Here is a 15,405-nt window from a genome sequence, read left to right on the forward strand (position 1 = left end):
TCCAGGACAGGAAGCATTAAACTGAGACTTTTACCTTCTAGTGAGCTGTCTAGTCTCTTCATTTGTATATTTCCAAAGATAAGCACACACATCTCAACGTATTTATTTATTTTAATATTTTGTGGTTCTCTTCCCCTTTTAATTAATCACAGCACTGGGCCAGGCAGACCCATTAACTACTCTTCGGCCTTTCAGAGATACAGTTGCAGATGCAATTTAATTTCTTGACCCATGATCGATAGCAATTAATAGCAGCTCTTTAATCTTGTTGAAAGATTCGTGTGGGGCTTCCAGGATCTGCTATCTCAAGAGCAAGGTGTCTGATACATACGTTATTAGATCCAGGAGCACAGCCTGTACTATCAACCTGTCCTTTCTCCTCCTCTAAAGCTGACACTCATGGCTCGATTTCGTAATGCCTGGTTTTCAGTGAGGGCTCTGCACCTGCAATTGTGCTCAGAGGATGCGAAGGTAAATCCTTGCTATGAGCTGTGTATGTCCATAAACCCAAGGCGGAGAGGTATCTCTAATGTGACTGCAGGGGCGTTCCGGTGGAGAGGTCTAGGGAGCTGGACAGGCGTGCATTTAGGAGCTGGCATAGTCAGCAGATGCTGCTCAGATCAATCTAGCAGCTATGGAGTGGCTGGGTTGTAGCCCTGTGATCCAGCAATCCCAAGGGGCAATGCAGGAACTCGAGTGTCACTCTCAGAATCACAGTCTGGTCTCTGCTTCCCCCTTGCTCCAGAGGGGCCGCACGTGCCCATCCTCTTATTGGCACAGATTACTGCCCTTTCTGAACGGGCTCCAGTGTGCAGGCTTATGGAGCCAGAGCTCTGCCTACCCCTCACCCACTTGTGCCAAGCCTGCCTCTCGGCCCTGTGGTTCCAGGGCTGTGACCAGCCCCAAGCAGTGGGGCCAGGGGGTTCAGACATCTCCCTCCCCTGCATGGCAGAGCACCCAGGCTCATGGATAAAAGATGGCAGACAGCCAGGTTCAGAACAGGCAGCAGGGGATCTGCTCCTCTTTGTGCCATTTATAGCGTCGGTCTCATAACTGCCCTGGGAGCAGTGCAGGGGTTAAGGGGATGGAGGGGAAACACCAGGGGAACTGAGGGGATGGAGAGAGCGCTGAGGGGATGGAGGGGAAGCTTGGGGGCGTTGAGGGGACATAGGGGGAGTGCAGAGGGGAGAGAAGTAGGAAGGAGCTCAGTGGATAGAGAAGGGAGCACAGGGTGAGCTGAGGGGATAGAGGGAAGTGGGGGGGAGTTGGTGGAGAGCATAGGACATTGCTTGGGAAAATGAAAAGAGAGACGAAGGTGGTAAAAATGGAGCTGAGGACAGAGATAGGAGAGATTAGCAAATGGAGTTGGGGTGAGTGAGACAGACAGAGAGAGAGACTGAGGCAGCGTGTGGGAGGGTGTGTGGGAGACAAGTAGGATTTTTACAGAAAAAAATGATTTTTTCGTAAGGCTGATAAGTAGAGAAAATGAGTCTGAGGGAAAACATGACCACCGAGAAATTGCAGCAAAGTCACACAGGGACCTAGGTGACAGAAAGAGAGAAGAGGAAACTCCACAGGGAGCTGGTAAGTTATTGCTTTTTAAATTTAAATACAGTTTGCTTTATTCAAACTTTTCAAGCTGTAACGGGCTCCGGTTTCCTGTCCCCCGTACTGGTGTGAGCATACATCTTCTCTCGCCTCTTTAATGAGAGTACCTCACATCTCCTTCAGTCCCAGGAGCTTTGCCTCACAGTATTGTCTGTTTTCAGAGCCTTATTAATATGTGGTTATCTAGAATTTGAGATTATTTTCCCCACACTCCTGTGGAAATCGATCTTTGCTTTGTGTCACCTGCAAAGCATGATGAGGCATATTTCATCCTTGTGTAACAGCATTAGAGAGGCACTTATTGAAACAGACTAAGACTGGAACAAATTGAAGTTGCAACTCCCTTCATCCGTCCCTCAGCCACCACCAACCGCGGTCAGCACCCAGACTGCTGATTATCTATGCCCCTGAGTCAGCAGCGTGTAATTGCTTCAATGGCACATAATGACTTGAGTTCCATTTTACTTGACCTTCTTGAGGATCGAGCTGTCAGCCCAATCAGCAGGGAGGCCAGAATCACTGCAGTGAAAGCTATTCAGCCGTGCGTCTGAAAAACATAATAAAGCAACATGCATGCGCACAAAGAGCAAAGTCTCACTGTGACTGTACCGTCCATCCACCAGATAGCATGAAAGACTCTCCTTCCGTTTACTGCTTGTTAAAGGGAAAAGACAAAAATACATACAATCAAGGAGAGACCAGGTGGGGGGAGGTAATATTTTTGATTGGACCAACTTCTGTTGGTGAGAGAGAGGCAAGCTTTTGAGCTCACCAACAGAAGGTGGTCCAATCAAAAATATTACTTCACCCACCTTGTCTGTCTAATATCCTGAGACCGACGTGGCTACAACAATCCTACATACTACAGTCATATTCAGTTAAACCAGTCCTGCCCTTGCAATGCACTGAAGGCTAGCTAACACCCCTCCCCAATAAAAAACAACCAAGGAGATACAGTATATGACCATTCTGATGGCATGACGCTAAGTGCCGATAATTTCTTGTTTAAAAGCTACAGCATATTCATCCATTTATCAGATTAGATAGATAGGTAGGTAGGTAGGTAGGTAGACAGATAAAAACCCTAAAAGAGTCTAGGCTGGGCCAAGGAAAACCCTGAGGGTAGGTGTTCAGTGCGTGCCAAAAATCAGGCTCCATTAAAGGCATCCAAAAATTGCGGCACCAAAAAACAAATGCAGTTCGTACCCTGTCTGCCACCACTGCTTATCAGATAGAGGTGAATCATAGAATCATAGAATATCAGGGTTGGAAGGGACCTCAGGAGGTCATCTAGTCCAACCCCCTGCTCAAAAGCAGGACCAATCCCCAATTAAATCATCCCAGCCAGGGCTTTGTCAAGCCTGACCTTAAAAACTTCTAAGGAAGGAGATTCTACCACCTCCCTAGGTAACGCATTCCAGTGTTTCACCACCCTCCTAGTGAAAAAGTTTTTCCTAATATCCAACCTAAACCTCCCCCACTGCAACTTGAGACCATTACTCCTTGTCCTGTCCTCTTCCACCACTGAGAATAGTCTAGAACCATCCTCTCTGGAACCCCCTTTCAGGTAGTTGAAAGCAGCTATCAAATCCCCTCTCATTCTTCTCTTCTGCAGACTAAACAATCCCAGTTCCCTCAGCCTCCCCTCATAAGTCAAGTGAGTGGCACAGTGGTGGCTGGAGTCAGCGTATACTCACTCTTGCCAGCTCTGCTTGCTCCCCCGTGGATTCCTGAGGTGTTAATAACACGTGGTGGCCCGCAGTTCACGAGAGGCTGATTTTGGCGCTGCTCTTTCATAGATCAATTCATCCACAGCCTGCCGATCCCTGCCTATGCACCGTCAGATGGGTTAGCAGACAAGACAGAACCAATATCAAACATGTCAATCAAGGGCAAAGTGTGGAGGGTCCCAATTTGTGGTGTGCATGCCACTGGTCGGACATGAGCTTGTTGGAAGTGGGACACTAAAAACTCTTTATAAAAAAAAACTCACATTCCCTCCAGTTGTCACACACACACCCACTGCAGGACACGAGAAAAGGCCCACAAACCACAAGGCATTCTCCCGATTGCTTTCAGCCTTAACAGCTGCTGACCATGCTGGCAGAGCAGTTTTACTTAGTGGTGTGTTCTGCACAGTGGCTGTACAGACAGATGTTGTACGCTCCTTGGGCATGCAGCTGGGTGGCTTTCTGCTAGGCCCTGCCTTACTCAGTTCAAGCTACTGAGGTGAATGAGCAAAACACCCCCAGCTCTCCTCTCATCCAGAACAGGGCTGGTTCAGAGCACTTGTAAAACCTGCAGCCACATGGAGCCCTGAGTTCAGAGAGTCATAGAATCATAGAATATCAGGGTTGGAAGGGGCCTCAGGAGGTCATCTAGTCCAACCCCCTGCCCTTAAAAACTTCTAAGGAAGGAGATTCCACCACCTCCCTAGGTAACGCATTCCAGTGTTTCACCACCCTCCTAGTGAAAAAGTTTTTCCTAATATCCAACCTAAACCTCCCCCACTGCAACTTGAGACCATTGCTCCTTGTTCTGTCATCTGCTACCACTGAGAACAGTCTAGAGCCATCCTCTTTGGAACCCCCTTTCAGGTAGTGGAAAGCAGCTATCAAATCCCCCCTCATTCTTTTCTTCCGCAGACTAAACAATCCCAGTTCCCTCAGCCTCTCCTCATAAGTCATGTGTTCCAGTCCCTAATCATTTTTGTTGCCCTCCGCTGGACGTTTTCCAATTTTCCCACATCCTTCTTGTAGTGTGGGGCCCAAAACTGGACACAGTAGTCCAGATGAGGCCTCACCAATGTCGAATAGAGGGGAACGATCACGTCCCTCGATCTGCTGGCAATGCCCCTACGTATACATCCCAAAATGCCATTGGCCTTCTTGGCAACAACTGCACACTCATATCCAGCTTCTGAGTCCCCACACAGGAAGCTGCTGCGGGGGATGCATGGGGAAGAATTCCCTCCCGTTGCTGCAAGAAAGTTGAGGGTTGGTGATGGTCGCTCACGTGCATAAAAAGCTTGGGCTAAGGAGAGTGACTTGATTTTTCAGCTGGTGGATGCAATTTGAGCCTCCTCCGAGCAGAGGGAGTGGTTCACCCAGCACTGTAGACAGCCCTGCTTGGGAGGGAGCCCGAGCTTCTGAGGCGTAACCTGCTGCCTGACACCCAGCCAAGTCTTTCCCACCTCCACCCTTCTCTAAGCCCCCTGCCCTGAAATACATGTACATCCCCTACCAGAGACCCCTGCCTTTTACATACACACACCCACTCCACCAGAACCTCCCCCGGCCCTCTCGCACACGTGTTCCCTTCTCATTAACTCCACATTTTGTTTTCCCCAAGAGCTACTCAAAACGCTTCATATTTTCCTTGATTGAAATTCGATAAAAGGGAAGCCAAGTGAACTGTGGCTCATCAGTGTTCAACAAAGAGCCAGCTCAGAATGAGCAGGAGCTGCACACTTTCGTTAGACACGTTTAAAAGCGGCGGAATGTAGTTCATCGACACACACCCAAACGTGTCAATGTCATTGTGTGACATATTGAATTGTTCCTGGTAATCTGTGTATCACGAAAGCCGAGTAATAATAATGGCTGCTTCACTGTGTTTCTTTGTGATGAACTGTCTAAATACCTGAGCGGTTTTATGTTATAATGGAACACTTTAGCCTTCCTGAGGCATTTATTTACTATTAGTAGCTGAAAGCACATGCTATCGCATGTGTCTGGCAGTTGGGCCAAGTGACCACCATCTGGGCACTCTCCCTCATACAACCAATGAAATTGTTGTATGCAAATTCCCTGTAGACTATGGGTGCTGATTGGTTGAGTTCTCGCTGCTATCGCAAAGGTCTGGCATCGATATATGCCTTGCTCTAGCTTTACGTGGCACAGGTGTAGTTCGTAAAGTCAAATGGCTGAGAACTTAAAAATTGGAAGATAACAGATTGCGAATCCCAGTTATGATTGAACCCAGTGATAAACAGAAAGAGCTCTGAACCATATTTGTAGCTGTTTCTATCACTTCACAACGACTCAACGGATAGTTATGTTATCCTATGGAGGCCTAAAAATAAATGTGCATAAAAGAAGAAATTTGTATATGTTATTTCTAACATCAATTCTTTAAAGAAAGTGGTATGCGAACCAATACAATTTGGGACCTTTCTGCAGTGATTAGAATATTGCCACGCATCTCATGGTGCTTTATTAGGCTCACCAGTCTACAGACTTATGGGTGGATAGAAAACAAAAATTAGTGTCATGCTCTAACAAGCATCTGGACCCAAAGTCCTGAAAAAATTACAAAAGACTCTACAGAGTAGGAAAGTAGAACAGGAAAAATATTGTGAGTGCCAAACTTATACCTTCAATGCACATATGAGAGACTTCGATTTCAAGCAAAAAGGGATAGCAACATACATGGTTGTGATGATAGCAGCTATGCTGGCTGCACGAAGGTCATATGTAGGTTTGGAAAGATTAGATTTTTACTGGCAAATGTCAGTAAACATCGCTTTCCCCGTACACACACAAACCGATGAAAAAATATTTCCATCACTAATGATCAAAATTCACAGCTAAGCAAAGTAAGAAAACTGCTTGAGAACTTATGAGAGTTTGATTTATGGCTATTTTCTTTGTATATTTTGGCATGTGATGTTGACAGTTTCTGTTTTGACGGTTATAAAACTTTAACTTTTGGAATCGCAGTGTCTCCTGTCATGAAATAATTCTTGCCTGATACCCCACAGCTGTGAACATTTAAATCACTACAAATTGACATCATGGCCATAATATTGCACAAACATGAACATTTAAATTGGTAAAAATAAAAAAGGCCTAAAAAAAAAAAGCTATTCTCCATCGAAATTATAAAAAAAATTGAATTCTACCCAATGTAGTCATATGACATTATCACTCCTGAGGAACAGCAAACATCTAAACAAAACCAAAGAGGGCATTGGCTGCCTGTTTCTTGAGGACACAAACAATGCTGCTGACAATGCTTGTGGGCTGACTGAAGTAACACGTGCCCAGCCAGTGACTGACAATGATAAACACCACGGAGCTGTAAATATAGGGTCCAGATAATGGAACCACTTCAGACCAGGCTACTGCAGATGGGACTGGTTTACAAAAACTGATCTGCCTGTGACCATGACGCTGGCCAGGGTCAGCGATAGTTACTGGCAAGTGGTCAACAAAACACAGGAAAAATCCCTATAAAGAATATGTACGATATAACACTTAAATAGTTTGAATAAAAAAGTTGCAAAGCTTCACCTAAGAGATACTAGGCAATAACATTAAAGCAGTATGATAGAACTGGGTTATATTAATACTCACCAGTGTGATGTTCACGTTAAGAACATAGGAAATTCCAGGCTGCATGTCCTACTGTAGTCATCACTAGCTGATTCAGAAGGTGCAAGACAAGGTAGGTATACGATCATTTGAACACTAGGAAGTTTCTTCCTAAACCTTATTGATTAGAGGTTTATAGCCTTTCCAAAGCAAAATACTAATCATGTTTTTAAGAGTGGGCCATTAATTAATTAATAATTAATGACTTGGTCTTAATAACGTGTTATTATTACCATTGAGATGGCTTGATGGAGTCAAACATCATCTGCTCGCTTCATAAGCACAATCCTGCTGGAGTCCCTGGATGTCAACTCTGTTCCTGTATTTCCATTGCATTATTTTTTACCATTAAAGCTTTTTGAGACAAAGAACTTCCCAGGAGAATTTCTCATCGGTCGCACACAAAAAAAAAGATCTGAAATGGAGTCGGCACAGAGTCATAGCAGGCTAATAGAATAGTTTCTGTGTTGTCTGCCCCCATAGATGGATACATGTATTTTGAAGGAGGGGGAAGGGACCAATATAAATATGTGAGCAACAAATAATTCTCTCACATATGTGGTGAGATGCTCGTTTTTCAGTCCATTAAGTTCAATTTAACGTATATAGCACATGTTCAGAATCAATGGGATTGTGATGGTTTCATATTTAATTTTCCTTAGATGAAATTCAACATGCTCCTTGCTAGTGCTGGTATTTATGTAGCAAAGACAACAGGCCCCACAGGAAGCATGAGGCCAAGGTTAAAGCACTTCTAAGTCAAGATGCTATAATACCCAAAGATCCAATCTTCCATTATATTCTTCTAGTATTTTATTGGCATGAGAGGAATTTGAGAGCAAAAAGGGAGCACTGGGACCTATTTCAGTTGCAGGTGTATAATTCTTGTCTTTAAATTTCCCCTAACTTCCACTGGATTCAAGTTTACTGTGCTGGACTATTAAAGTCCTGTAGACATTTGCTAATTTTATAGCTAGCCAAAACGCAGTGCATGATTGATTTCCTTCCCTCCCCTTTTCCTTTACAAACATTGAAAAAGAAACACGTTTACCATCAGGGTGTGAAAACCCACAGAGTATCTCAGACCCCACAGCATCTCTAATCCATCCTGAAACAAGCTGCTTGTACTGGTAATGACAGCAATATATTGAAGGAGGGCTGGATGCCTTGATAAGAAAGTAACAACATTTACAAATGGGTTTTATATCCAGTGTTCGGCCAGCATTGTTCACAAGGAAAATGGTAGTCTCTGATTCGGACAAAAATGGCATTAGCGTCGCACCATCTTAGCTATAAACCAAGGTTTTGCAAAGTGGAAAGGGAAGGAGCTCAACATTACCTTAATGGGACTGTAGGTGGAATGGCCACTCGTGGATGATGGGGGAGTTCATAGAGACCATTACAGAGGGCATAATGTGGGTCAACCAGGGACAAGTCAAGGTAACCAGGTTGATATGGAACCCAAACTTTCCACCACACACAAGTCAGGCAGACAGCTGTGACCAGTGCTCCAACCTACAGGCTAGAGTAGAGGCTGTAGGCAGAGGGGTGGCAAAAAAGAGTGTATGCTCAGAACTTTCTGAACATCAGGCCTCTTTATGGCATCTTACGTTGGACACCCCAAAATGGAGGCACCCAAAGTCCCTAGTTGCTTTTGAAAAATCTTGGCTTTAACTATTGGCTTGAGTTTTGACGGCTCTTCTTGCTAGAGCAACAGGAAGTCTCTCATACTAGGTTTCCCCCCCAGACATAAGAAAGGGCTCAAACAAGTTGAGACAAGTGAACATTAAGGTGTCTTACTGGGAAATAGATACTGTCTGAGGTTAGTAGATGTAGTCTCCTAACATGAGCCACACTGAGCAAGCCAAATTGGGCCATTGTAAAATGGCTGAGCTGCAGAGCTGGCGAAGCATTGGGACAGGCACACGACCACTCGCCTGTGTCCCGCTGGGTTGCTCCTGAGGTGAGGCAGTACTTCGGGGCGACAAGTTACACTTGAGTGAGTGTGGTGGCAATGGCACCTGCTGAGGGCTCACTGGCTGGACCTGGCAGAGTTGAGCAAGTCTGGGAACCAGGCCCAGAGTGTCACAAACTGAGCTCCCAACCACTGAGCCATCCCACAGCAGTAGCCACTACTGAAAATGTGACCCTTTATGTCCCGGTGATGATCAAATGCATGTGCCCATTGCTGAGCGTCACCCAGATTATGTGCCCAGTGCTGATTATGTGCAGATTAGGTGCAACAGATTATGTGCCCAATGCTGAGAGTCACCCAGCCTGTTCTAGGTTGTTTTGTAAATGTGCGCTATGCCTGCATCCCATGGTGGGGTAGTATTTCCTTGCACAGCTATGGCAGGGCCAGAGACTGAAAGTCAATGGGACTTAGGATCCTAAGTGCCTATCACTTTTGAAAATGTCACTTACCCATCTAAATCACTAGAACTCAAAGGATCAAAGGGAATTAGGTGTCTAAATACCTTTGAAAAGCTACTGATTTCAGCACCGATCCTGCAAGCTCTGGGGCTGGCATCCTGTGAGGTGCTGGGCATTCTGGCCCAATCCAGCAAAGCACCAAAGCACCCACTTAACTTTAAATGCATGAGTAATCCCATTTAAGCTAATGGGGCTACTTGCATGCTTAAAGCTGGTCACAAACTTCAGTGCTTCACTGGAACAGGCCCGAACATTCAGCATTCAGGATTGAGCTCGTGCTTAATTTTATACATTGCAATGGGATGACTGACACTATAAAAGTTAAACAGGTGCTTATTGTCAGTCTATTTAGTACACATTGGTTCCTTGCCCGCTAGAACAAACAAATATGATTTGTTTCAATCTCCTTATACAAGAGAAAATTATTGAATGCATTGCTGGAGGTGTAGAGAACCCCACATTCCTTTGTGAACTCAATTCTTTCACCTGGAATTAAATGTGTAAGAGTTTCACTGCATGCATAGTCTTGGCACCAATTATTACACAACAGGCATTTATCAGGGTCAGATTACCCGTTTTCATTATTTGATACATTTTCTGTCGTGTAACAGGATTTATCGGCATTGAGGTGTGCAGCAGGTTCATTCGTTACAGGTTTTATTACGCACCTGTTCATTTAAGCAGGTTTCACCGTGTAACTGGGGCTCTTTAGTACTCTGTGTCACGTTTTTCGAGCTGGAATAAAAACGGGCATTGGACTATAATACGTCGGCCCGGCTTTTCCATCTCTATGAGGCCCAAGGACATCAAAAGGAGGAAATTACTTCCACTCTCGAGCCAATGCATACAGTGGGATCAATGGTCAGCAATTCTGGGGCTCTGCTGTAGCAGATGCTGGAGCTGTCATAGCCTTTCTCTTATCATTAAAAGCTGTTAAAGGCTCTGTTATGAAGAATCTAACACTTGGGAGCTTGGTTCAGGGAGAGAAAAGAAATTGAGCATTTTAGAAAACAAGAAAGTATTAAAATGTTTTTTCATATGGCTACATGGCCTGGGGAACAGACATAACGGCATGAAAGTTAATGAGGCACACAGTTACCTCAGATGAAATCATATTTTTAGTGCCAGATCTGGCGTTGATTTCAATGGGGGCAAGCTTGGATCTTAAACTCAATACAAGCAATGCTAAGAATCTTCACATGAAGAACCTGTGTCTACAGGTCATATGTTAATATCCCATTGTCTACAATTGAATTACTTACAAGCAGAAATGTTACAGTATCCCAATGCTTAATTTTTTACATACATTGGTGATAAATAACATAGGTCAAGCTGAAACACAAACCTCAAAAAAACATGTGTCCTGATCAAAATGCTAGGGTGCGGATGTAAACCTAGGGATTTTCTGTAGACTATTGTTATTCCGGTGCACCATCTATATCAAAATGATTAGGGCTGAAAATTCAATATTGGTATGATAGATCACGTCAAAATATGGACTGAGGTTATTATTAGATTAGTATGTGGCCTCTGAAAATTCCCAAAGAGCAGCAGCTGGTATAAAAAAATCACATTACTATTGATGCACCATATTATGGTTTGGATTATTATTATTTTTATTAACAGATTTTTCATCCTTCCTCTGCTATGGAAAGCCCATGAGATAAGGTGGATACATAATAGCAAAACAAGAGCTTTATTATCTGGGCTAATGCAGATCATTTAGAAGAACACGAGGTATTAATAAAGTTCAAGGATTAGCCATTTGCAGGGAATTGTGTTTCACATAACTGATAGGAAAAGCTCACTTTGGGGAGGAAAATGCAGTGTTACACAAAAGTGATTTGCAAGCAAAATGGTCCGGCCATATATTATAAAACTAATAAAAGTAACAAATATGCAACCATGTAATACAGGGATTCTTTTTTTTTTACACTCTTGGTCACAAATCACTTGTGCTTCATTTCTCATGGTTCATATATTATAAACCATCTCACAACAACATTATATCTTTATATTAGTTGTTTTTCTTTTGTGGCAGGTAGTTTATTCAGATTGTTTACTTTCTACAAATAAGAAGTCATATATTTTCCCTTCTCTGCAGTCTTTTTGATTAACAAATCACAGACACTTCACTTTTTAACAGCTAAAAAGTCTTTTTTTTTTAAATCCCCGGATCTCAAAGCATTTTACAAATGTGGACAACCGTTTTTATTCCATTTTATAGATGGGGATATTGAGGAACAAAATGCCAGATTTTCAAGTGCTGAGCATGCACAATTTGGGGCCAGCGTTTCCAAAGAGCACAGTGTCCAACAGGGAGACATGACCAGATTTTCAAAAGCGCTGAACACCTTTTCTGAAAATCTGACGACTGATTTGGTCACCAAAATAGGAGCTGAGCTCTTTTGAAAATCTGGCTGAGCGAGGCTAACTAATTTGCCAAAGATCACAAAGGCACATCTGTAGCAGAGCTGGAGCGTAACACATCTTCTGACTCATCATCTGGTGGAATAGGATACGGTTGCTTCTTTTGTTCAAAGAATATGAGCAACAAGGCAAACCACTCTGAAAGAGCAGTGCCTTTTAGGAGCAATTCTCTTTGATACATCCTAGTCATCCTTGCTCTTCCTCCCTCAGCCCCGGGGAAAGACTGTGATTCAGTATAAGATCAGAGCAGCAGGAAACAGGACCCCTGGGTTCCATTCCAAGTTCCGATACTAACTGATACCGTGTGATCATGGGCAAGGTACAGTAACCTCCCTGCTGCAGTCAACGAGCCACCTTACCAAACTTACAGAGCTTAGTTAATGTTTGTAAGATCCTTGGCTGAGAAGAGGTCAGAGAAGTGCATAGTATTATGATGCCAATTGTGTGTACTCAGGTGAGCTATGGAATGTACTGTGAAGGTTGGATTCAAACAGTTAAGAGACTCATTGTTTTGGGGTATTTGGGGGGGAAGGGGAGAACAGGGTGTTGACATCTCAGATTCCCCCATTTGCCTTGTTTACTTAACTTCATGGGCTGTCAAAGGCCCCATTTCCCAGCAACCTTCAGTCGAGCCATCAGTCCGTCTCAGTCTGAACGAGGGATTCATGACTGCTGCTGCCTTCAGAGCACTTCTAGTTCCTGCTGAGTTTTAGGGAACAAAGGACTTAGCAAATGTCCCGCTCCCCACCCCCCATTGCTACTACTAAACTCCTGAGCAAGAAGTAGGAGCCTGGCTTTGATTCACATCTTGTCCGGGATATCAATACTGTCTCTGTTCACAACCACCAGCAAATTGTACAAGGAAAGTTACCCTGATCTTATTTCCAGTCACTTTGTGGGCAGCTCTAGAGCAGCCAAGGCTGGGGGCACAGAAAGCAAAACATCAGGCTGGAAAATACTGTCCTCACCTGCAAACACTGTGGAGGAAAAGTTTCAGAAGACAAGAGGCCACCCCTTCCTCTCCTTCTCCTCATCACGAGATGGGGAGAGGAGTGAGCTGGAATAGCTCAGCCCTCTTCAGGGTGGGAGGGAAGGGTTGGGCTGCTAGAAACCTCTAATTCTTCTCTCTGATACAAGAATCTAACCCTGGTTGTCAGGGGTGAAGCCATCTTCCTTAGGAGAAGGCAGCTTACATGAGAGCTGTTTTGGGCTGGGGGGTATCATGGACAGGGAAAGCCCCAACGAAATGTCCCTGCTGTCTCCCACAGAGAGAGGAGTAGATGGTAGGTAGACGAGATCTGCACACCATGCAAAAGCATACACTCTGTGTAAATACTCTTTTCCTCCTCCTTGGGTGCAAGTACATATACTAGGGTGAATATTCCAAGGGAAATATTACTACTTCATATTTATATAGCACTTTTCTGGCCCATCCTTGTACCCTGGTACCCACTGAAACCAACAGAAGCTTTGAGTGCTCAGCACGTCGGAAAATCAAGTGTAGCTGGACATCTAAAAAGGGAGACTCCCAAAACCAAAGGACCCTTTGATAAAAACCTAAGTGACTTAGCCAAAGTCACACAGGAACTCTGTGAAGTAGCCAAGACCCACCCTGAGGCCCTCATGTCTAGTTCTGGTCTCTAACAACTAGACTGTGCCACCTTCCAGTATGCATGCATGAGAACAACAGAGAAAACATAGGAACGCAAAGGAGATCTGCTTATTCAGGCCAGAAAGGGCTATAGACACCTGCTCACAAAACATCCCCTCGAGCAAAGCCCGGCAGCCACATCCCGCCCCAGGTGGGTCATATTTTAAATGAAATGTCACTACAATAAGACATTAAATGTCCCCTTAAGGCATTCTGCTCAACATTTATAATCACTTAATAAACACAAGAAAAATTGCATGGTACAGCCCTACATAATCTATGTGCAATGATCCTCGGTGACAATGTGTAAGTGACCAAATCCCTTTTCAGATATAATGATATTTTGCTCTAGTAGGCTAGTGATATATTTCACATGACAAAAAAAAGAAAAAAAGCACTCATGCATAAAATTAATACAGTAAGCGCCGAAGACATAAAGCTCTCACAGTGATTTATTTGGAAGGGAGAATGACTAACTTGTAATTCAAGTTCTCCCAGTGCCTTAGCCTCTGTAGATTCTTGGGGCACCTATGTTTTGTGTGCCAGACTTGGGAGGTTTCTGAAGTGTATGAAATATCAATCAACTAGTTATGGAGCCCACTTGGGTCACGTGCATCGAAGACAGAGAAGATGTCAACAGTGGGGTCGTTGTAAAGGGTCACATTCTTCCATGGTTTCCAGAGTTGCCTGAAAAAACTGCAACAAATAAGCTATTCAGGGAATGTTGCCTTTATTCTTCCATTTGAAAACAGGTCAACAAATTATCAAATGTATTCAGTCTTTGAAATTATTTGGGAATTTTTTCCTGGTGAAATTCAAGACCATGCCCCACTTAAGTCCCACTTGCCCACTTAGGGGATTCATCTGCCAAAACTCCATTGAGAACGTCTGCAGTGTGCCCAGAACTTTGTGCTGTGTTGCCTAGTTTTAATGTTTCTTGTCTGATTGGATGATTCATGTAACTAACCAACATGGCGCAAAAGACAAACTGTGATTGGTGGAACTGAAAAGCTGTTTGGGGCATGGACTGTCTTGTGTTCTGTGTTTGAAAGGGGCCAAGAGCAGTGAGGTCCGGGCCCACTATTAAATGTTCTATGTTACTACAATTCATATACAATTCCTCGGTGCTATGTTACTACAATTCATATAATTGATCGCCTTGCCTCTCTTCTCATTAAAGCTTTCATAGCTGAATCCTGTTGTGAAACTTCCTAGGACTGCATAAAATATTGTTTTTCTTTTTTCTGATACCCTGTGGTATTACCATGAATCACTAACACTAAGCTGCAACAGTCAAAATGAAGGAACAGAATACATTGTGAGGTAGTCAGACCACATAAAAAGAGACAATCCCTGCCCTAAGAAGAAAAGAAGTACTTGTGGCATCTTAGAGACTAACAAATTTATTTGAGCATAAGCTTTCGTGAGCTACAGCTCACTTCATCAGATGCATGTAGTGGAAAATAAAGTGGGGAGATTTTATATACACAGAGAACATGAAACAATGGGTGTTACCATACAGACTGTAACAAGAGTGATCAGGAAAGGGGAGCTATTACCAGCAGGAGAGCGGGGGAAGAGGGGGAACCTTTTGTAGTGATAATCAAGGTGGGCCATTTCCAGCAGTGGACAAGAACAGTAGGGGGGGAAATTACACAAAGTAAAACTATTTCCCCTTGTTTATTTCCACCCCTACTGTTCTTGTCCACTGCTGGAAATGGCCCACCTTGATTATCACTACAGAAGGTTCCCCCTCTTCCCCACCCCCGCTCTCCTGCTGGTAATAGCTCCCCTTTCCTAATCACTCTTGTTACAGTCTGTATGGTAACACCCATTGTTTCATGCTCTCTGTGTATATAAAATCTCCCCACTGTATTTTCCACTGTATGCATCTGCTGAAGTGAGCTG

General features: G+C 43.9%; 2 protein-coding genes across 3 annotated transcripts in view; one reads left to right on the plus strand and one right to left on the minus strand.

Moving 5' to 3' along the window:
* The window catches only part of VWC2L (von Willebrand factor C domain containing 2 like), a 125,090-nt gene that overhangs the window by 95,434 nt on the left and 14,251 nt on the right, over window positions 1-15,405 (plus strand). The gene's annotated exons all lie outside the window — the stretch shown is intronic.
* Window positions 13,824-15,405, minus strand: part of BARD1 (BRCA1 associated RING domain 1) — an 80,781-nt gene continuing 79,199 nt past the window's right edge. The window contains exon 11 of one of the 2 annotated variants that reach the window (XM_073306728.2): window positions 13,824-14,193. In XM_073306728.2, the coding sequence (XP_073162829.1) occupies window positions 14,082-14,193 (112 nt within the window). In that variant the 3' untranslated portion in view covers window positions 13,824-14,081. The remainder of the gene's footprint in view (window positions 14,194-15,405) is intronic. The other variant, XM_073306727.1, reaches the window with a different exon arrangement.

The sequence above is a fragment of the Lepidochelys kempii genome, chromosome 11 (assembly GCF_965140285.1).
Source record: "Lepidochelys kempii isolate rLepKem1 chromosome 11, rLepKem1.hap1, whole genome shotgun sequence".
Classification (NCBI taxonomy): Eukaryota; Metazoa; Chordata; order Testudines; family Cheloniidae; genus Lepidochelys; species Lepidochelys kempii.